The sequence below is a fragment of the Mastigoproctus giganteus genome, chromosome 4 (genome assembly GCF_048544385.1).
Source record: "Mastigoproctus giganteus isolate SK-2022 chromosome 4, ASM4854438v1, whole genome shotgun sequence".
NCBI lineage: Eukaryota > Metazoa > Arthropoda > Arachnida > Uropygi > Thelyphonidae > Mastigoproctus > Mastigoproctus giganteus.
In genome coordinates this window covers 137,352,749-137,377,099 of record NC_143578.1, presented here as the reverse complement: position 1 = coordinate 137,377,099, position 24,351 = coordinate 137,352,749, and the positions used below count along the sequence as shown (strand labels likewise).

The 24,351-nt window shown below is 36.7% G+C and overlaps 1 protein-coding gene across 1 annotated transcript in view; it reads left to right on the top strand.

Moving 5' to 3' along the window:
* The window catches only part of LOC150087084 (protein FAM32A-like), a 61,874-nt gene extending 38,432 nt beyond the window's left edge, over window positions 1-23,442 (top strand). Inside the window, exons 4-5 of the mRNA XM_090372369.1 lie at window positions 14,466-14,516; window positions 23,344-23,442. Of these exons, the coding sequence (XP_090228495.1) occupies window positions 14,466-14,516; window positions 23,344-23,442 (150 nt within the window). The remainder of the gene's footprint in view (window positions 1-14,465; window positions 14,517-23,343) is intronic.
* The last annotated feature ends 909 nt before the right edge of the window (window positions 23,443-24,351 follow it).

The window sequence follows — 24,351 nt, the reverse complement described above, 5'->3', positions numbered from 1 at the left end:
CTGTTGCAGCAATCAACTACTGCTGGCTACAGGCAAATTTCCACATGTCTATTCTACAACTGTCTGTCCTCAGTTTGAATCTGTGCCCCCTCAGGTTCTTAATCTGAGTAAGAGGAAGAATCCCATCAGCATTCAGCTTGCTTAACCCATTCAAGGCCTTATACATCTCAATTAGATCACCTCGCAGGTGCCTACTCTCCAGGTGCTGCAATTTGTAGAACTTAAGCCTTTCTTGGTAAGAGCACCCATTTGTTCCTTTCACCAATCTTGTTGCCCTTCTTTGTACTCGTTCCAGCAACTCTACATCCTTCCTAAAATGAGGCCTCCAGACCACACCTAGGTCAGGTCACACCTAGAGTACACAGTACTCTAGGTGTGACCTGACCGTTGCCATGTATAATGGGATAAACACCTCCCTGTCCCTGCTAGCAAAAATTCCTATATATCGACAAGACTCCATGACCTGCCCCGGCAGCCCCTCTGCACTGCTCAGCGCACTTCATATTTGACTGCACAATTACCATTGGATCTTTTTCACTTTCCACTTCCCTGAGTGTAGTACCACACAGTTGGTATGTTTCTCTTTGGTTGCTTTCCATATGTGCAGTACTTTGCATTTGTCAATGTTAAACTTCAGTTGCCATTTTATAGCCCATTTGCCCAACTTATCTAGATCCAGTTGGAGTAGCATACTGTTGTTAACAACCCTGCCAACCTTTGTATCATATGCAAACTTGAACATTAAACCTGATATACCTTCAGTATCATTGATAAACATACAGAACAACAATGGGCCCAACACCGAACCTTGGGGAACTCCTCTAATAACATTTGTCCATGAAGAGCAGTGTCCGTCGATTACCACTCTCTGTCGTCTCTCACTCAACCATCCCTTTATCCATTGTAACAACTTACCCTTAAGGTCATACCTCTCCAATTTGTACAGCAGTCTTCCATGTGCAACAGTATCAAAATATTTCCTGAAATCCAAGTATATGATATCAAAATTATTTTTGGCATTCAGTTCCTTTGTGACCACATCATAATATCCAATCAAATTGGTCAGACAAGACTTCCCTCTAACAAACCCATGCTATGTCTTAATTATTACTGCAGTCTTGTCTAAATGATCCTGCAATGCTTCTGTAACCAGTGATTCCATTATTTTCTCTGGAACACAATTTAAACTAACAGGTCTATAGTTACCTGTGTCACTTTTTGAACCACCTTTGTGAATTGGTGATACATTTGCACACCTCCATTCCATGGAGACCTCCCATGAGTCCAAGGAAGCTCTTATAATTATGTCTATGGGTTTCCTTACTTCCTTTGCTGCCTCCTTTAATATAACTGGATAGATCCTGTCCACACCAGGTGCCTTTTTTACGTTTAACTTCAACAATTTCTCCTCCACTTTGTTCTCAGTTATTACAAAATCACTTAGCTCCCTCTTAGAGTTCGATAAAGTTCTGGCACTCTCCTCATTGAATAACTCCCCATGTGTGAATGTAGCTGCAAAATACTCATTCAGTTTATCAGCTACCTGAGCATGATCATCAATAGTCAACCCATCTATGTTAAGTGGTCCAATCTGATTTATCCTTTTCCTGCTAGAATTTACATAAGTAAAGAACTCCTTGCTGATTTTCTTTACATTCTTTGCCAAGAATTTCTCGTAATCTGCCTTCACCTGCCTAACCTCCTTTGTGACTTTATTACAGACTAGTTTATATCTGCTATAGGCTTCTGTGTCACCTGATACTTTATATGCATCCCATACATTTTTCTTCTCTGCCATAAGCCTTATTAGTTCATCTGACATCCATTTAGGCCTAAACCGTGAACAGTATTTCTTAGTTGGAATGAAAAGCCTAGTAGCCTCCAAATTAAGTCCCTGATGGCTTCCCATTTACAATTCAGTGTTGGTAATATCATCATTTGATCCCGCTGTACAGAATTTAAAAACTGTCTGAGACCTCTGTAGTCACCTTTATGAAAGCAAAAGTCCTTTCCTTTAGCTTTGGTGGTAGTTACATCCTTAAGTAATTCCCACATCAGTACATTGTGATCATGTCACCCAGTGGTTCCTTTATCTGCAAATTCTTAATGCATGAATAATCACTGCTGATAATCAGATCAAGAGTATTACTCTCTCTGGTTGCCTTCTCGAACATGTTGCTGTACTAGAAAACAGTCATCCAATAAATCCACAAAAGGCTTGCTAGTGTGCGAGTGACCAACCCACAAGTTCTAGTCAATATCTGGAAAGTTAAAATCCCCCATTATAACTCATTCTGATTTACTGACCCACTCTATTTCTCTGCACAATTGCTCATTATAGTCATCAGATTCATTAGGCCTATAGCACACACCTACTCTCATTTTTCATTTCCCAGTGCTTATGTCACACCAAACAGACTAAACTTTGCATTGTCCACCAACATCAATTGTATGCACTTCCTTAGATTTTATGTTTCTTAACTAACAGCATAATCCCTCCTCCCTTCTTGTCCTGTCTCTCCTTTCTGTACACATTGTACTCCCCAAATTCCAATTCTGCACTGCCTATGTGTGTAACACCAAGTCTCTGATATCCCAACAATATCTGCCTTTGATGTCTTGACTAGCAATTCAAGCTCATCAAATTTATTAACTATACTCCTAGCATTGGTGTACATGCAAGTATATATACACCTGTTTCTACTCTTAGTTACCTTATTACAGTAAGAAATAATTAACAATAATTAAAAATCAATTTAATGCAATTAAAAATTAAGTCAAAAATTAATTTAATGAACAAAATTGCAAAATGATTTTTCTTTCTTCCTTCTGGAAAGTATCATATGGAAGTGTTCTACATATCATATTGAGGTAAACTTCTGTTATGCTTTTACAAATGTTGATATCAACGTAGAATGTATTGAGATTATAGCTCTGGTTCATACTATCAAATATTAACCAGATGATCATAATCAGAAAACTACATATATAAGAGGTTCATGTTTTTGTTCATTTGCGTTACTTTGTGTTGCTACATATGTTGGCATTCTGTAATGTTAAAATTGAACAGCAATTTTCAAGCTCTTTAAAGGCCTTCTCAGTAATAAAGACTACTGCACCACTTTTGTTCAGATGTGTTCCATCTCTTCAAAACAGTCTTTGTGAACTTTTCCTTCTTTGGTAATGGTTTAAATCCTTTGTTCAGCATACTTCTAAAATATTCTTTTGATATGTTTTTCTTTTCCCTTGTATATGATTACTTCAAGCTCCCCCACCTACTTTTTTTTTTTTGTTTCTCTAATTGCCTCTTTAATTTCCTGGGTCTGCCATGGCATTCTGAATTTCCTGTTTTTTACAGACATCTCTCCACATACTTCTTTTGCAGCTTCAAAGTTCTTTTAAATTTTTTTCATTATTTTAAAGTCAGCTTTGGATTGTTATTTAACTTTTGAGCAAGAAGATTTCTGTATTTAATGGTTGTTAGCAATGTTATGAGAGCTTTTTGATTTATTTGTTTTAATACTTTTTTTATACTTGTTATTTTTGACACTTATTACCATTAATAATTTCTTTTGCATAAAATGATCACTTATGATTTAAATCTTCCATTTACCCTTGTTTCTCCATCTAGTTGTTTAATAATTAACTGATTATAATGATGTAGTCAGCTATTCTCTCCCATGTAAACATGTAGTTTTCTTTAAGCTGAAATAGTTTATTTGTAATTAAGTATTTTTGGGTTGACCACGTCCCTTTTCATATTTCTAGTAGTGCTTACTATTGGTAAGTTTACTTCTCTTTCTCCTGATTTTACTGAGATATAATTGTCATTCCTACTCCAATCAGTACTACTCTTTTTAGGCAAATTAGCATATATGCATAAAGTGCCTATTGTCTTTACCACACCCATCCGTCCATCTACACATAACTCGCCTCTAAATGGATGGATTTTCATGAAATTTTATATTTGACTTTTAGAATGGTTCATTGAGCAGTCCAAAATTTCATTAAAATTGGACCAATAGAAATCCAACAAGTATTATTTCTTTTTTTTTTTTTTTTTTTGTACATATATCACATAGGGTAACAGAACAAAGGGAGGGTAAGCAAAAAGTACATAAAGAAGTAGTAAGATAGTAAGCCATTTGTTTCATCTATGTTAAGAACTGATTCAAGTCTACAATATTCCTGTCCCTCATAATTTCCCTGCTGTTATAAATAACAATCGTATAATTGATTTAAAAATGTAATCTTCCCCATGGTGAGTTCCCTCCTACTTTCCCCATGTAGCAAGGGACAAATTGAAATCACCCATAATAAAACTCCATATTTGTTAGCCCATTCTGTTTTCAGATAGAGCTCCCCCCCCCTCTCTCTCTCTCTCTCTCTCTCTCTCCTGGTCTGTAGTATATCACTCCCTCTCCACGTTCATTTTCCCCCTTGCTTCTAACTACTCTACATCACACAGCTTGGCATGCATAAGTTCAGAATCTGTAGTAGTGCTTCTTTATACTCATTCTACTTTTGATAAGAATACTAATTGAATCTGATACATTTTCTGCTTAATTGATACTAATTAAATGGGATAAATTGTCATTGTAACTCTTTGTTTTTTTAATCCCCCCTCCCATTTTCAAGGCTAGAAATTGAGTTGTAACAGTTATAATTTTTTGTGGCTGAAAGATTTCAAAGTACATGTACTTGTAAACTTCAGACATTTCAGACAAGGTTTTTCAGTATTTTCCCACTTAATAAGAATTAGACCAATGTGAATTTTTAACCTGAGTATATTATAAAGTAGCTACATAAGTACATCATAAGTGTACAACTTATGAGTTATCTTAAATATTCAAATTTCACATAAAAAAAAAAAAAATGGGTATTATTAGCCTTTGGTGGCAGTGTAGTGGTTTTACCACTCATCACTTGTTTTTGGAAAGTCTGGGTTTGAATCTGATTGGAGACTGGTGAAATACTTTTTACTGATGAAAGGCTTTTTATTTGGAACTATAATTAGTTTGATCACAGGCAGAGGGATGTTTTTCTTGCGAGTTGTTTCAGGCTTTTCAGCTTGAACAATATACAAATTTCCCACGAACACATACACACTTGTATGTGTTCACGAAATGAAAAGGACAAGGAACGTACATAATGCATTTGTACAAGATGGCCAGAGGTATTTGGAAACTATCATTTGTTGAAGATGCAACACCAACACTATTAGTGAGTTTATAAATGGTTATGAATTTTCTTTATATGAAATTGATGGATAATTGGATGTTGCCCTTTTTAAAACGTTAGGTTTTTAGGTCTCATTAAAAGCAAAAATATAGTGATATTCTCTTTTATAAATACCAGAAATTATGTTTCATTGAACACTCTGCAGACATTTTACAAAAAGTTTTCAGAAACTAATATTAATTAACCTTTAACTTCTAAAAAGCAGGTAGATCCTTAGAAGAGTAGAATCTCTATATATGGAAATAGTTGTTTGCAGTTAAAAATGCTATTTAGCATTTAAAATTTTGCTGTGTAGATGCTGATGAATGAAATTTGTTGTATAGTTTGTGTAGTTCATGCAAGTATGGTAGAATTACAGTTATCTGAAATTCAGTTAACCGATTATTATTTTTATATATATATATATATATTTATTTATTTATTTTTTTTTTTTTTTTGCTATATAATTTAACTCAAAGCAATTGACAATTTAATATTTAAGTGTAAAAAAGAAACTATCATATGAGTATAATAATAAAAATCATAACTTCACTTATATAAAACATTATGGATGAAGAGCAAATTTCATGCATATGACCTTGTATATAACAACCACACTGATATGTATATATAAATATGCTATTATATAAACTACTCCAAATAAAAAAATTACATAATAGTTCAGTTTGTATGACTAAATAAACATCCACGTTATCACATATTGACAGATGATGAAATACCATTAGTAGAGGCACATATATCCAAGAAAGCAAGCTTATACAGCATCAGCCAAAAAAAAAAAAAAAAAAACCTTTCCCATTTCACTGATCCATTCATTCCAAATGTTTGTCTAGTTCTGCCTTGAATTTATTTCAGCTATCAACTTCCACAACAACAGATGTAAGTTTGTTTCAGCAATCAACTACCCGCTAGCTAAAGGCAAACTTCCACCCATCTATTCTACAACTGTCTTTTCTCAGTTTGAATCAATCTCCCCTCAGGTTTGTAATCTCAGCCAGAGGAAGAATCCCATCAACATTGAGCCTGCTTAATTCATTCAAGGCCTTATACACCTCATTCAGATTCCACGCAGGTTCCTAGTCTCCTAAAGCTGCAATTTGCAGAACTTAAGCCTTTCTTCATAAGAGCATCCCTTTGTTCCCTTCACCAGTCTTGTTGCCCTTCTCTGTACTCTTTCTAGAAATTCTACATCCTTCTTAAAATGGGGCAATGGATAAAAGGATGGTTGAGTGGGAGAAGACAGAGTGGTAATCAATGGATGCTGCTCTTTGTAGATTAATGTTATTAGTGGAGTCCCCCAGGGTTCGGTGTTGGGCCCAGTGTTGTTTTCTGCATTTATCAACAATATTGATGAAGGTATATCACGGTTAATGTCTAAGTTTGCAGACGATACAAATGTTGTCATGGTTGTTAATGAGAGTAATGATAGTATACTACTGCAACAGGATCTAGACAAGTTGAGCAGATGGGCTGAAGGGTGGCAACTGAAGTTTAACATTGACAAATATAAAGTACTGCATATGGGTAGTGGAGAATGGAAAGGACCTGAGGGTAATTGTGCATTCAGATAAGAAGTGTTTTGAGCAGTATAGACAGGCTGCAAGAGTAAGCTCATGGTGCCTTGTTAATGACATACAGAAATTTTTCTAGCAGGGATAAGGAGGTGATTGTCCCCTTTTATAAGGCAGTGGTCAGGCCACATCTTGAGTACTGCATACAGGTCTGGAGGCCTCATTTGAGGAAGAATGTCGAGAGGGGCAAATAGATTGGCGAGCGGAACAAAGGGTTGCTCTTACCAAGAAAAACTTATGTTCTGCAAATTGTGACATCTGGAGACTAGCCACCTGTAAGGTGATCTAATTGAGGTATATAAGGCTTTGAATGGTTGGAGCAAGCTAAATGCTGATGAGATTCTTCTTCTTGCTCAGATTACTCACTTGAGGGGACATAAATTCAAATTGAGGAAAGACAATTGTAGAATAGGTGTGTGGAAATTTGCCTTTAGCCTGCAGGTGGTTGATAGTTGAAACAAACTTCCATCTGTCGTAGTGGAGGTCGAAAACTTAAATAAGTTCAAGGCAGAACTATACAAGCATTTGGAGTGAATGGATGGGTGAAATGGGAAGGTTTTTTTTTTTTTTTTGGCTGATGCTATGTAAGCTTGCTTTCTTGCATCATATGCCTCTGCTAATGTGTTAGAATAAAAAAATAATTTTGCAATGGATAGAAGATTAACATCTTCAGGCAGAAAACACTGGCATATCATTTTGAAATTATATAAGCATTTCAGTACGGTATGTAATATGTAAATAATGAATACAAAGTATTGCAAATTTTCTTTTATTTATTTTTTTTTTATTAATTTTTTTTCTGCTTATCTTTTAATCTCTAGATAGATTGCATTTAAAATCCATTATGCAGGATGTCCCAAACAAAAGATATTTATTAATAGTTAAGGCTAATTAATAGCTAAGTAATATTTCACAGGTGCTCTCAAAATATTCCAAAATGAGCATTTTGCAACCTTTATACAACAGTTTTAGTAAATTAATAAGAGGAGTTTACCTCAATATAGTACGTGGAACACTTCCGTATGATACCCTCCAGAAATTAGAACGGAAAAAACGAAAAAATCGACAACTTACCGGTACATTAAAGTAAAATATAAATAATTAAAGTAAAATATAAATAATTAAATAATCAATTTAACACAATTCAAAATCAATTCAAAACAATTAAAATTCAAATTAACGCAATTAAAAGAATCTAACGAAAATATTCAAAACGATTTTCCTTCCTGAAGCTGACAATGCTTTTCGACCGACTGTCGTGATCACAGGAATGAAAATTACCGAATCAGGCTAAACCTGCAACTTAAATAGTGATTATATGTCTTCGCGCATGTGCGTAAAGGTCCACGCATCGGAGATCAAATATGGCCGCCGAACATTGATCTCTGATGCGTGGACCTTTACGCACATGCGCGAAGACATATAATCACTATTTAAGTTGCAGGTTTAGCCTGATTCGGTAATTTTCATTCCTGTGATCACGACAGTCGGTCGAAAAGCATTGTCAGCTTCAGGAAAGAAAATCATTTTGAATATTTTCGTTAGATTCTTTTAATTGCGTTAATTTGAATTTTAATTGTTTTGAATTGATTTTGAATTGTGTTAAATTGATTATTTATATTTTACTTTAATGTACCGGTAAGTTGTCGATTTTTTTCGTTTTTTCCGTTCTAATTTCTGGAGGGTATCATACGGAAGTGTTCCACGTACTATATTGAGGTAAACTCCTCTTATTAATTTACTAATATTATTATCAACGTAGAACATATTGAATATTACAGCTCTGATTCATACTATCTAATACAACAGTTTTGTAAAACACGACAATTATGGTTGAAATGTTATTCATAAGCCCTCAATTTGCTTCGGTTTGTCATTTTAAATGGAAAACAAAATGAAAAGTTCACCAGGTGCAAACTAATATTTAGTTAAACTGCCTCTGGCCCTGATGACAGCAGCTCACCGTTGAGGCATTGACAAGGTCAATTTCTGAAGATAATCAGCTGATAGTTTTTGGTTCCAAACCTGAATTATGGCTTCCTGAAGTTCATGAAGGGTCTTTGGTTTCTTTTTGGCAACTGTAGATTCCACACAATGCCAACAGTTCTCTATAGGATTGAGGTCTGGGCTGTTTCCTGGCCAGCTAAGAGTTATAATAGACCGTTCTTCCAACTAGTTTTTCATTTTTTGCATCCAGAGTTTACAAATGTAACACATTACTGTCAAAACTCTGATGTAGAAATGAAGCTAAAGTGATACAGAAGTGCCTACTTACATTTTTTGCCCAATGACAAGGAGCAGAGTCGTCCTGAAAGATTCAGTTACTTGGTAGGTTGTAATGGTTGACACCAGTTTGCCTTCCAGTATAGCCAAGTATCCATTGCCATTTATGGAACCTTTTATAAACTGCAGGTGACCTATTCCGCGATACGAAATGCACCCCCATATCATTTGGCTGGTAGGGAATTTCACTGTAGACACCATACAGTCTGGATGGTCTACGGCAAATCATTTGTCTCCCATCAGAGCCATGCAGGTTGAATTTATTCTCTCATCCAAGAAAATAACTGACTTCCACTGCTCTGGGGTCCATTTGACATGTTCCTTACACCAAATTAATCGGGCCTTTTTTATTTTTTGTACGAGTAGGGGCTTCTTCTTAGGAGGACTGGTCCATCTTTGAAGAGGTGTCTTTTGACTGTTACTGCACTTGCTACCACTCCTGTATGTTCTTCCCATTCTCTTTTCAGCTCAGACGATGAAACATTGCGGTTTTTAAGGCATAAGTGCTTAAAAACGCGGTCCTGTTTTGACATAGAGATTCGTTTGCATCCAGTTCCACTTTTTCCTATCAGCAGAACCAGTATTCTTGAGTTTGGAAAGAAATCTACCCACCATTGACTGATTACAAGACACTTTATAAGCAATATGACGGGAAGAACATCCTTCCTCACGTAAAGGAGCAACAGCACTCTTTCTTCGTGGCGTAAACTGCACGTAACTTGCCATCCTGACACAATCAAGGAATGGCTGCAACTCTTGCAGAGCATGCTTATATAGCTGAAAGTAACAGCTGATGCAATATTACATCATCACACATGCATGTCAATCTTATCTGATACAGTCTGTAAGAAATATTGCCATATACTTACATTATTCGGATGACAATTTCAACTTTAAGGGGTAATGCACTTTCTTTGAGCACCAGTGTATTTATGCTTTTTTTTAGATAAAACAAGTATTTGGTCCTTGATGTGGTCACTGCCATTCTGTCAGATATGCCAGACAAGCTGTACTTGCTACCTGGGAGTCTAAAACGCTGATGGAACTGATATTTGGGTGACACTCAAGTCAAGTGGACCCAATTTCAGCGAAGTCCGGCCGGTTTGTGACAGCCAAATCCTCTGCTTGCACCTTCATGATGGTAGGACTGTTAGTAATCCTGGGTATAACCTCCATGCACAAGTACATGGTGGGTGACCACCCAGGTGTGAACCAACGTAAGCAGGGGTCGAGGTGTGGCGTCCACACCACATGGAGGAACGCCGCCCCTCTGTGTTACCAGGCAGTACTAGGTGGTAGATGACTCATCAACCGGTGAAATACCACCACTTTGCTTATTGGAGGCTTGAAGTGGTGGAACCCATGTTTAGTCTCTAGAGCTAAGTTCCAGTCAACCCTTCCCTATCTCTTCCATCATGTGTACGCCATATCCAAAAATTTCATTACTTCATACAGCATGTCCCACCCTCTTTTTCTTACTATTGAATACACCATGAATTGTCAAACTAATAGAGCAAGCTTATCTGCTAGCCCTCCCAAGCACTTCCTAATTCATTTCACAAATATACGTGGTCTCAATTTTAATCTTAATGATGTCCATTTCCACTTGCAGTCTGCCGAACCTCATGTGCTTTTTCTGACAGAATCTCAGTTATCGGTTAATTCAACTACTACTCATCTCAGATGCCCAAATTATTTGCTGTATGATTCCTTTCGCCTTAAAGGTGGTACTTGTGCACATATCCGTTCTGATATTCCCTGTCAGAGACTTGGCAATTTGGGATCTCCTCTCTTGATCTTCTCTGGCTTAAAATCTCTATCTCATTGTGTCAAATTCATCTGTTGTCTCTACCGTTCTCCCAACTCCACTAATCACTTGAAACTCTTTGACTTCCTCTCTTTGCAACTTGACTTTCTCAACTTTCCCAACTTTCCTAACAGTGAGGTAATTTTCCTTGGTGATTTTAATGTTCACAACTCCAGCTGGCTTCTGTTTTCTAGTCACACCGACCCAGATGGCTGAGATGTTGAGGCTTTACAGTTACTAATGACCTTACACAGATTGTTCATTTACCTACAAGAATACTGGACAATCCTAATCATACAGCCAATACGCTTGATTTTTTTCTCTCTAAAACCCTTCTAAGTACACGGTCGAAGTGAGAGGTCCTTTAGGCACTTCAGATCACAACTTGGTGATTGTCTCTTCTCCAATGGAACCTTTATCTCATGGCTATTCCGAACCTCGTGTTGTTTGGCATTACAAGAATGCAAAATGGGATGACCTGCGAGACTTCTTTTCTTCTTTTCCTTGGTCGGATTACTGTTTCAAAACTTCTGATGTCAACGTTTGCTCAGATTGTGTCAGTGAAATTATTCTTGCAGGAATGGAATCTTTTATCCCACACTCCACTTTAAAATCTCGCCCTTTATCTAAACCTTGGTTTTCCAATAAATGTGCTAAGGCTGTTCAAGAGAAGAATGTTGCATATTGTAATTGGCTTGTTTCTAATTCTCCAGTTTCATTTTCTGTCTACACCAAAGCTTGCAACAATTGTAAAGCAGTTATTAATCAGTCCAAACTAGAGTTTGAACAGGCTAAGAGTAGAAAACTTGCTTCTCGCCCTAATGGTAGCCGAACATTCTGGTCTCTTATCAAAGCTATTGGCTGCAACTTTTGCCCATCTCTGCTCCCACCTCTATCCAAACCTGATGGTTCTGTTGTCACTTCAGCCAAGGATAAAGCTGACCTGCTAGCATCCCATTTTTCTTCCAATTCATGTATTAATGATCTTCGTAAAACACCGCCCACCATTTCCGGTATGCTCCATTAAATGCGTCTTGTGGTCTTCCGTCAAAAGGATGTCAGAAGGATTTTGAACAATCTGGATGCTAAGAAAGCTCCCGGTCCCGATGGCATTTCTCCACTTGTTCTCAAAACCTGTGCTCCTGAACTTACTCCTATTCTTTGCCGCCTTTTTTCACTTTCTTATTCCAAAGGTGTTTTTCCTTCTGCTTGGAAATTTGCTCATATCCAGCCAGTTCCTAAAAAGTGTGACAATTCCCTCCCATCTAATTATCGTCCCATTGCAATTACTTCTACTCTTTCTAAAGTAATGGAGAAATCAATTAACCGCCAACTCTTAAACTTACCTAGAAACCTTCCGTCTGATCAATGATTGCCAGTATGGATTCCGTCAGTGTCGATCCACTGGTGATATTCTGGCTTATGTTACCCATTTATGGACTAATTCAATGGAAAAGTTCGGTGAAACACAAGTAGTTGCTCTTGACATCTCAAAGGTTTTCGATCATGTTTGGCATAAAGGTCTTCTAAACAAGCTTCCATCTTATTGTTTGCCAACTGTTTTTAGTAATTGGTTATCCAGTTTTCTCTCTGATCGCTCACTGAGGGTGATGGTAGATGGCTCTCTGTCTTCTAACTTCTCCACTAATGCCGGTGTCCCCCAAGGTTCAGTTCTTTCCCCCATTCTTTTCCTCTTGTATATTAATGACTTTCTTCCATTGACTAGAAATGCTATCCATAGTTTTGCCGATGATAGCACATTGCATTCCACTTTTCACTTTGAGAAACCTTGTCCTGCTCAATCAGCTTCAACTTCTCAAAAATCTGCTACCAATTCCTTAAATGCCGATCTTTAGGTAATTCTCCAGTGGGGCAAAGACAACTTAGTTGATTTCAACCCTTCTAAAACTCAGTCTTGTCTTATATCTCACAAAAAGGATTCTTCTGCTCCTATGCTTATCTTTAGTGACACTTAGATTTCTATACAAAATTATATATCTCTTTTGGAGATTACCCTGACTTCTAATCTCTCTTCGCACAAGCACATTACAAATATTGCTTCCTTTGCATCTAAAAAACTTGGTTTTCTCTTTCGCTCTTGGCGTTACTTTTCTTCCAAACAGCTGCTCACTCTGTATAAATTGCAAATCCGCCCTGCCATGGAATATTGTTCCCACATCTGGGGTGGTGCCCCCAAAACCTCTCTCAGGCTTCTTGTTCCATTCAGAAGAGGGCAGTTAGGTTAATTCATGATTCATCTCTAAAAGAGTCTCTCCATTCGCTGTCTCATAGGCGTACTGTTTCTGCTGCATGCCTCTTCCATGGGCACTGTTCTTCTGAATTGGCTTCTATAATTCCCGCTCTCTCTTTCAGAACAGTCAGAACACGTGCCGCTACCAGCCAACATCCATTTACTGTCCAGCTTCAAACTCACAGAACCAACTTTTCATCTTGCTCGTTTATTCATTCAACTGCCGTTTTCTGGAACAACCTTCCTTCATACATATTTCCTGAAAATCACAGTCTACAGAAGTTCAAGTCTAATGTCAACAAATATCTTCTGTCTTCTTCTCAACCTCCAACCCAAGCACGGTACTAAGTACTATAGGTTCTAATACCTCTCGTGTTTGGGGTTTACATAAAAAAAATAAATAAAATTTGTAAATGCATTAGAGATGTTATTGTAATTTTTATTAATTTTTTAATGTTTTCTTTTCATCCCCATAATTCATGATGAATGTTAAAGAGCGAATTTTTGTTGTAACTTTCCACTTCAGAAGAATGAAGTTTTGTGAAATTAGGAAAAGATTTTCAAGGAAATTTTGGAGTTCAGGTCCTACAGACAATTTGACAATTCGTGCACTAGTAAAAGAATAAGTTTAAAAGAACTGGGTCTGTGTGTGATGAGGAGAGATGTGGAAGTCCAAGGACAGCACGTGAAAGCATTGAATCAATTCAAGAAATGTTCGAAGAAGATCCAAAATTATCAGCTAGGGAGGGATTTTGAAGACTGAACATATCCAAGACATTTTTGCATTTTGTGTTCGACACTGATGAAAAAACCTTCCAGATCCAACTGTTGCGTGACCTTCATGAAGAAGATTTTCCATGTTGAGCAGCAATGTGTGCAGAACTTGTTGATCAAATCCAAAATAACAGCTTAATGAGCCCCACTGCAACTTGAAAATCTTTCCCTAATTGCACAAAACTTCAGTCCTTCAATGCAGGATGTTACAACAAAAATGTTTTCTTGACCATTCATCATGAATTATGGGTCTGAAAAGAAAACGTTAAAAAATTAATAAAAATTATAATAACATCTCTAACACATTACAAATACTTATGTTTTATGTCAAAAAGAATAAATATACTTGCAGTAATGAAATTTATTTGAAAATGACACTGTTTCACCAAAATATACAGTGACTTTTGGGGCACCCTGTATGAAAAAATGACTATATGAAAGATCCTCATACTCCATTTCAGATAATTGGGATTCTACTGTTGTTATACTAAGTGAGAACTGTTAAATTAAATAACATTTATTATAAATTTTTTTTTAGGATTTCAACAGACACTTAGATTCTTTAACAGAACATTACGATATTCCTAAAGTGAGCTGGACAAAGTAGTACTATGAAAAGTAAAGACAAGACAAAGTAAAGATATATGGCCAATAAAACAGTGCACATTAGTGAAGTAAGCTGTATTGAATGGCTATTAGCCAGGTGTTCTCTAAATTAAAAATTGTAAAGCCATTGTGTTTAATACCAGAATTAAAGCATTTTCTTTGTATTGGACTGGATGAAGAGGCATCTATTAAATATAAAATTTTTGCTTACCCGTAATACCCTTTTGTAGCACAACAGTTCATCAAAATTCTTTCATGTACATATGTATCATGATATAGTATACAATTTTGATATGCTCATAAGAAAGCAAGCTTATAGAGCATGCTTTGGGACCCCATGGGATATCACCTGTCTGTCCTCTCCTAATAGTTTTGTCTAATTATTCTTTGATTTCAAACTACCCACTTCTACATCAGAAGGAAGGTTATCCTAAAGATCAATTACCTGCTGCCTGAAGACAAAATTCCACACATTTATCTTGCAACATTCTTCCTTGATTTGGATTTACTCCCCCCCCCCCCAAGTGTATAGTCCGAGCAGAAGGGAGGAAGGATGATGACATCAGCATTGAGCTCATTCAAAGCCTTAAATTCATCAGATCTTGAAAGTTTCTAGTCTCCAGAGGCTATAATTTGCAGAACTGAAGTTTTTCTTGGTAAAAGCACCCTATTGTTTTCCTCACTAATCTTGTTGCTCTTCTCTGCACCTGTTCCAATAGATCCACATCATTCCTAAACTGAGGCTTCCAGACCTATATGCAGTATTCAAGTTAACTCAAGTTGTGGCCTAACCATTGCCTTATACAGTGGGATAATCATCCTACAGACAGGTTGCTAGAACAGCTCATGGGGTTCTGTTAATGATATACACAAACTTTTGTGTATATCATTAGCAGAGCCCCATGAGCTGTTCTACAACCTGTCTGTACTTTAGAGAGAACTTGATGTCTAACTGCACAAGTAATCCCAAGTCTTTTTCATTCTCAACTGTCATGAATGTGGTACCATACAGTTAGTATGTTATTCTAGAATTACTGCTACCTACAGGTAGTATCTTGCATTTGCCAATGCTAAACTTCACTTGCATTCTCAACTCTGCCTAATTCTTGTAGATCTTGTTGCAGTAGCATACTCTGATTACTAACACTAACCACCTTGCCAACAACGGCACCTCCGTAGCCAGGTGGGCAGGAGCAGCACAGTGCACAGCACACGCTTCTTGATTAGACCGGGATTCGAGCCTGTGAGTCACCAAATATGGAGGATGCAGAAAGGTCAGGGAATTGACCACCACATATCCCCAGAGCAATATGGCCTTAGTTGCTAATGTTCCTAAAAACCAAATAACAAATAACAACCTTGCCAACCTTCATATCATTCAGAAACTTAAACATTAAGTCTGATTTTGCCTTTATCAATACCATTATTAGATATAGAAAAGAACAATGGGCCTAGCACTGAACCCTGGGAGAACTCCACTAATAACAGTAGTCCAAGAAGAGCAGTGCCATTTTTAACCACTCTTCTTCCAGTCAATGATCCCATTATGCTACACTGCTCCAATTTGTATATCAGTTGTTTATGTAGAACAGTGTCAAAAGTTCTACTTTTTTTTTTTTTTTTTTTTTTATGTTAAATTTATTGTTTGCATTCAATCCCTTTGTTATTGCATCCAGTCAGGGTTGCTTAGACAAGACAGTCCCATAACAAATCAATGCTGTGACACAGTATAACTGTATTCCTGTCTAGATGGTTATATCTTTAACCAGTAAATTCATTATTTCCCTCCTGGAACAGAGGGTTGATGTTGAGTAATTGTGCAATCAGATGTAAAGTTCTCTGAGCAGTGGCCGACCGGGCTAGCCGAGTGGGTAAAGTACCTGCCCGGCAACCCAAAGGTCGCGGGTTCGATTCCCGCCTCGGGCTTGGATCAATGTACTGCAAAAACCTTGGGAGGTGCAATATGGCCACAGAAGCCGATGCGCCAACAACTACCAAATCAAAAAAAAAAAAAAATCTCTGAACAGTGCAGACAGGCTGCTAGGAGGAAAGCTCATGAGGTTTTGTCAATGATATACTGGATAAGGAATTGATTTTCTCGATGTATAAGGCAACATCTTGAGTACTGCATACAGGTCTGGAGGCCTCATTGTAAGGAAGGATATAGAGCTGCTGGGTGCAGAGAAGGACAATGTAATTGGTGAGGATAAAAAAGGCTTCAGCCCTGCAAATTACAGCATCTGGACACTAGGCACCTGTGAAGAGACTTGATTGATGTGTTAAATGTATCTTGAATGGTTTGAGTATGCTCAGTGCTGGTGAAATCTTTTGTCTTGCTCAGACTGCAGTGCAATCTTTGCAAAAAAGTCACAAGTTAGGATTGAAGTTGAAAGTGTCTGCAATTCTACCCAAACATGATAGGAGGGATTATATGTTGAGAGCCTTGTCAATCAATTCAGCCCCGGAGAGAACGTGCAAAGCTCACAGGGTAGAATTTTTTCCAGCATGGTCTGCGCTTGTTAAAAGGAGAGACTGTTTTTACAGGGGTGGGATACACTTGAATAGAAGGGGTATAAGAATATTTGCTGATGTTCTCAACACAGTGATAAGTAGGTTGCAAAACTGCTAGCTTGGGGGGAATACACAGACTTATAGTTTAAATAGAGCCATAGGCAGTATCCTTGATCTAGTTATCAGCAGTGATTTTTCATGCATTAAGAATCTACAGGTAAAGACCCATTGAGTGGCAGAGATCACAATGTACTAGTCTCTATTTTTAATTAGCATTAGTAGAGGCATATGATGCAAGAAAGCATGCTAATGCTAATTATGCAGCATCGGCCAAAAAAATAAACAAAGAAAAACACCACACTTCCCATTTTGCCCAACCATTTACTCCATATATTTGTCCAGTTCTTCCTTGAATTTATTTAAGGCAACAACTGCCACAATGACAGATGGAAGTTTGGCCCAGCTGTCAACTACCTGCTGGCTAAAGGCAAACTTCCGCACATCTAATCTTCAACTGTCTTTACTCAATTTGAGTTTATACCCCCTCAGGTTCACAATCTGAGCAACAGGATGAATCCTATCACCATTGAGCCTGCTCAAGCCCTTCAAGGCTTTATAAACCTCAGTCAGATCACCTCGCAGGTGCCTAGTTTCCAGATGCTGCAATTTGCAGAACTTAAGCCATTTGTCGTAAGAGCAACCTTTTGTTCACCTCACTAAACTTGTTGCCATTCTCTGTATCGCTCTAGCAACTCTACGTCCTTCCTAAAATGAGGCCTCGAGACCTGTACACAGTACTCAAGTTGTGGCCTGACCATTGCTTTATACAAAGGGATAATTACCTCCTTATTCCTACTAGCAAATTCCTGTATATCACTGACAAGACCCCTTGATCTGCTCTGGCAGCCTGTCTGCACTAGTCAGAAAACTTCATATTTAATGGCACAATTACCCCCCAAGATCTTTTTAATTCTTTGCTACCCTGAGCAGAGTACCACACAGTTGGTACATTTTGCTGGAGTTACTGCTATCCATATGCAATATTTTGTATTTGTCAATGTTAAACTTCAGTTGCTAGTTCTCAGCCCATCTGCCCAACTTTTCTAGATCCTGTTGCAGTAGCATACTGTCATTAACAACCCTTGCAACAATTGTATCATCTGCAAACTTTGACATTAAGCTTGATATATCTTCATCAATATCATTGATAAATATACAAAACAACAATGGGCCCAACGCCAAACCCTGAGGGACACCACTAATAACATTAGTCCATGTAGAGCGGTACCCATTGACCACCACTCTGTCTTCTCCCACTCAACCATCCTTTTATCCATTGCAGCAACTTGCCCTTAATGCTATACTGCTCAAATTTGTACAGTAGTCTTCCATGTGCAACAGTATCAAAAGCTTTCCTGAAACCCAAGTATATGATGTCAAAGTTATTTTTTGATAACAAACCCATGCTGTATCTAAATTATCACTGCAGTCCTGTCTAGATGCTTCTTTAACCAGTGACTGTTATTTTCTCCAGGAGAGAACTTTAACTAACAGATCTGTAATTACTTGTGTCACCCTTTGATCCCCCCCCTTTGGAAATTGGGGATACATTAGCATATCCCCAATTCCGTGGGGACTTCCCGAGTCTCATAATTATGGCTCAAGATTTGCTTGCTTCCTTTGCTGCCTCCTTTAATATAACTGAATAGAACCCATCCACCCAGGTGCCTTTCTTATGTTCAACTTCAACAATCTCTTCTACTTTGCTCTCAGTTATTATAAAATCATTTGGCTCCCTGTTAGAGCTTATTAAGCTACTGTCCTCCACTTTCATACAGAATTACTCACGTGTGAATGTAGATGCAAATTCTCATTCAGTTTGTCAGCTATCTGAGCAGGATGATCAACGTTCAAACCTTCGATATCAAGTGGCCAATCAGAGTCATCCCCTTCCTTCTAGAGTTTACATAAGTAAATAATTCTTTGTGGTTTTCTTTGCATCCTTTGCCAAAGATTTCTCGTAATGTGTCTTCGATTGCTTAACCTCTTTTGTGACTTAATTACAGACTAGCTTATATCTACCATAGGCTAATGTGCTTCCAGATATGCATCCCATGCATTTTTCTTCTCTACCATGAGTTTCGTTAGTTTATCTGACACATTTAGGCCTAAACCTTGAACAGTATTTATTAGTTGGGACAAAAAGCGTAGTAGCTTCCAAGATTTACTTCCTTGAATGCTTCTCATTTAGAATTTGCTGTTGGCAACAGCATCAGTTGGTCCCACTGTATAGAATTTAAAAACTGTTTGAGATGACTGTAGTCACCTTTACGAAAGCAAAAACCCTTCCCTTTACCCCTGATGGTAATTACCTCTTTGAGTAAATTCCACGTCAGCACTCTGTGATCACTGCCACCTAGTGGTTCGTTTATCTGCAGATTCTTAATGTATGAATAATCACTGCTGATAATCAGATCAAGAGTATTACTTCCTCTAGGTGCCTCTCAAACATACTGCTTTAGAAAGCAATCATCCAATAAATCCACAAAAGTCTTGCTAGTGTATGAGTGACCAACCCATAAGTTCCAGTCAATATCTGGGAAGTTAAAATTCCCCATTATAATCATTCTGATTTACTGGCCCACTCTATTTATCTGTATAGGTGTTCTTCAGAGTCATTAGGCCTGTAACACCCTCCCACCCTCGTTTTTGCATTTCCAGTGCATAAGTCACACCTGACCGACTCAACATTGCACTGTCCACCAATGTCAGCTGGCTGCACTGCCTTAGAATTTTATGTGTTTCTTAACTAATAGCATAACCTTTCCTATCCTGTGTACCCTTTCTGTATACATTATACTTCTCAAATTCCAATTCTGCATTCCTTATTTATGTGTGACATGTCTCTGATATCCCAACAATATCTGCCTTTGCTGTCTTACCCAGCACTTCAAATTAATCAAATTTATTTACTATTCTCCTAGCATTGGTGTACATGCAACTATTCATGCATCTGTCCTTACTCTTAGTTACCCTAATAAAAGACATGGCTACTATTAAAGGTAAAGGGTTTTACTTTCGTCAGCGTGACTATAGAGATCTCAGACAGTTTTTAAATTGTGTGTAGTGGGACCAACTGATAATTCTGATTAACAGCAAATTCTAATTGGGAAGTATTCAGGAAAGTAATCAAAGAAGTTACTAGGCTTTTTATACCAACAAAGAAATACTGTTCAAGGCTGAGATCTAAATGGTTATCAGATGAACTATCGGAGACAAGCGGCAGAGAAGAAAAGCACATTGATGTATATAGGTGATACAGAAGCCTGCAGTAGATATAAATTAGTCTGTAATCAAGTCATAAAAGAGGTTAGGCAAGCTAAGGTAGCTTATGAGAATTCTCTGGCAAAGAAAAACAGCAAAGATTTCTATGCTTATATCAACAGTAGAAGGAAGCAGTTGAATCACATTGGGCCACTTAATGTCTGTGAGTCAACTGTGGATGACCCTGCTCAGGTTGCAGACCAACTGAATAGGTATTTTGCATCTACATTCACACATGAGGAATTCTTTAGGGAAGGAGATGCTAGAAGACTGAAAGGAAAGTGGAGGATAAATTGTTGAGGATGCACATATAAAATCTGGGGCGAACGAAATCTATCCAGTTATATTAAGAGAGGCAGCAAAGGATGTAAGCAAACCCTTAACCATAATTATGAGAACATCCTTGGATTCAGGGGAGGTCTCTGGAGATGTGAAAATGTGTCCCCAGTTCATAAAGGGGGGGGGGGATCAAAGGGCAACATGAGTAATTACAGACTTGTTTGCTTAATGTCTGGCCCAGGGAAAAATAATGGAATCACTGGTTATAGAAGTAATGCAGGATAATCTGGTGGACAGGCTATGCATTTATACTACAATCATAGCATAGATTTGCTAAGGGGTGGTCTTGTCTAACCAGTCTGATAGGTTACTATGATTCAGTGGCCAAATAACTGGATGCAAAAAAATAATTTTGACATCATATACTTGGATTTCAGGAAGACCTTGATGCTATTGCATATAAAAGACTGTTGTAAAAACTGGAGCAATATGGCATTAAGGGCAAGTTACTGCTATGGATAATGGGATGGTTAAGTGAAAGAAGAGAGAGTAGTTTTCAATGGGCACTGCTCTTTGTGGACTAATGGTATTAGTGGAGTTCCCCAGGGTTCAGTGCTAGGCCTATTGTTCTTTTCAATATTTATCTAAGTTTGCAAATGATAAAAACGTTAATAGGATGGTTAACAGCAGTAATCACTGTGAGCTACTGCAAGAAGATCTAGGCAATTGGGTCAGTGTGCTGAGAAATGGCAGTTGAAGTTTAACGTTGACAAATGCAGTGGTACTGTACATGGGTAGTAATAATGCCAGAGTAACTTATCAACTGTGTGGTACTACACTCAGGTTAGTGTAGAATGTAAAAGACCTCAGGGTAATTTTGTAATGTCTGGCATTACAAAATAGCTTCTTAGAGAATTTCATGTCTGTAGTCAGACATGAAATTCTCTAAGAAGCAGACATGCTGTAAAGATAGCTCATGGGATTCAGTGATGTATAGAACTTTGCTAGTTTTTTTTGTTTGTTTGCTTTAGGCTGATACTGTATAAGCTTGCTTTCTTGCATCATATGCCAATGATTATTTCAATTATGCTTATCACTAATTTTGTTTATATTTTAAGGTTTCTACTATATTTAATATAAAGAGAAATGTTAGACGGTGTCTCAGAATCAACCAAGAACCAACCATTGGTCATGCCAACCCGATAAAATTATTTATTTCCTATGAATAAATCTTCTCCTTTTAATGTGGATTCACAATGCTCTGTTTTTATGGTTCTAATTAAAAGTGCCAAGTGAGGGACACCTGTAAACTTCAAGAAACCTTCATTAGAAGTTTTCTTGAAGTTTACATCTTGGCTTCTATTGCCATGTTTCTTACTTTTGTGACCAGCATCCACTGCCCTTTCACAAGTTGCTCCTCATTTCACATCATAAATTTGGACCCCCACTGGAATCGAACCTGGGCTGCCTGCACCGACTTGAGTGTCGGCATTGAGCTACAGGGGAGGCCAACAACAATAAAGTATAATACACAAATAAGTATGACAAATTAGTGTAATTACTAATTTTGTTACAAAAACAATATCAAAAATTGTGTTACAAAAGTATTATAAAAACATTCACATCTTGTTTGTTAGCAGTAAATATTACCAGGTACAATAGCTAAATTGAGTTCATATAATTTATTTCCATAAATATTTTTTCCTTCACTTTACATTGGCAAAAATATCTATTACATCATCGTAATTAATGATATTTACTAGTTCAGATTCAATAAATAATAATGATAAATTTCTCATTTTATCTTAAATTAAACTATTCCTCAAATAGTTTTTTTATTAGTTTGAGAACAGAAAATGACCATTCTCCTGTTTGCATTACTAACTGGCATTGTTAAAAATATTGTATTGATTTTGAAATCAATACAATCCATGTACTGATTTCAAAAGATCAGAATCATGCTGTAAATTTATTGCAGAATCTTGACACAATTGACTTTTTTTATTTAATCTATCTAATATTTTATCGCAGAGGACAGTAAATAATGCAGTTTTATACTGTACAATTTTTTTTAAAATTAATTTAGTGTAGTACATTCTAGACATGCTACTGATTTTTCTTGTTCACTTGTTGATAAATTAAGTTTTCCTTTATTAATTTATAACCATTTTGAAGACCTGAGACAGCATCAGCCCTAGTAGACCATCTTGTATGATTTACATTTTTCAGTGTTAGTGAATTTCTTCCTGAATATTGATTTAAGATATTCTATCTTCTTGGGGAAGCAGAAAAAAAATTATACATATTTTGTAAAAAGTGGAAATAATGCGCTGAGGTAGAACAAGATTCAGCTGCATTACTTCCAATTAAATTTAGAGAGTGACTAGCACACGGTACATAAAATACTGTGTTGCTTCAGTCTGGCTTGGACTTCTGAATACTTTCCTGCCATATTTGAAGCATTGTCATAACTTTGTCCTCTGCAGTTTGTAATATCAATTGATAAATCTAATCTTTTTAAAATAGTTTTTTCTATATATTTAGCATTGTGATGTTCTAGGAAGGAAACCTAAAAATTGTTCTTTGATGATACCACTTTGTGACTTGTATTTTATAATAAACACTAATTGATCAATTTGGCTAATGTCAGGGGTTTAAATCAACTTGTTAAAAATATTTTGCTTCCCGCATTTCAGAAACCATCACCTTTTCCTGCCATTAATTCTATAAATTATTCACAGGTTTTATGTGAAAGGTTTATGCTAGGTCCACAATTAGCATACGCCTCTATGTGATTTCTTAAAAAATTTTCACATTTATTCAAATATTCTAGGCAACTTAAGTAATTACCACTATGTTCCGTATAAATTTTGTCATTACTACCCTTAAATCCTAAACCAAGTTTACTCAAAAGCTGAACAGTGGCAATAATTTTTTTTAAAATATCGCACCAATAATTTTCTTCAGATTGAATTTCTTTCATTAGTTCCTTATCAGTATGACCCAAAATTGAACACCTCTTAAAATAAACACACACATATAGTATTAATGTGATCTGATGAATTTTCATGTTCATGTAGACCTAGAAATAATATTTTTCCGGTCATTAAAACCAATTATAAATTTATAATTTGAATTTTAAAATAATTTTCACATGAAACATAGACTGATTTGCTGGTATCGGAAAATATCAGCCACTCACATTTTTCCTTTGTTCCGTTCATTTTTGTACAGTAAAAATCTGTTTAATGAATATTTCTATAATGAAGTTTGTCAGTCAGTCATACATTGTTTTTAAATTTTAAATCTTTCCAAAATTTGTTGGCTCATTAATTAACAAATGTTCTCCAAAACATTCATTAATTTCCACGGGCCAATTTGCGATATCCACTGGATACACAATATCGTAGGATGGTTCATTTAAACTTTCTTTAAAATTTTCGTTGTCACTAATTATACTACCACTAGTTAACTGTTCATTACATGTTTTCTTTACACTGCATCTCAGTCTCTTCATTGGTCTTTACTTCCTTTTCTCGCACTTTTATTTTCTTCATTTATATTTTTTGCTAGATGTAGAAAAGGCAATAGAGCATTTTTTGAAATTCGAAAGCAATAGAACTTTCGAATTTGATCTTTTTTCGTTGCCTCTTTCGTTTAGATGCTGCATTATTAACTGCTAAATTAAACTAAATTTTGCAGTT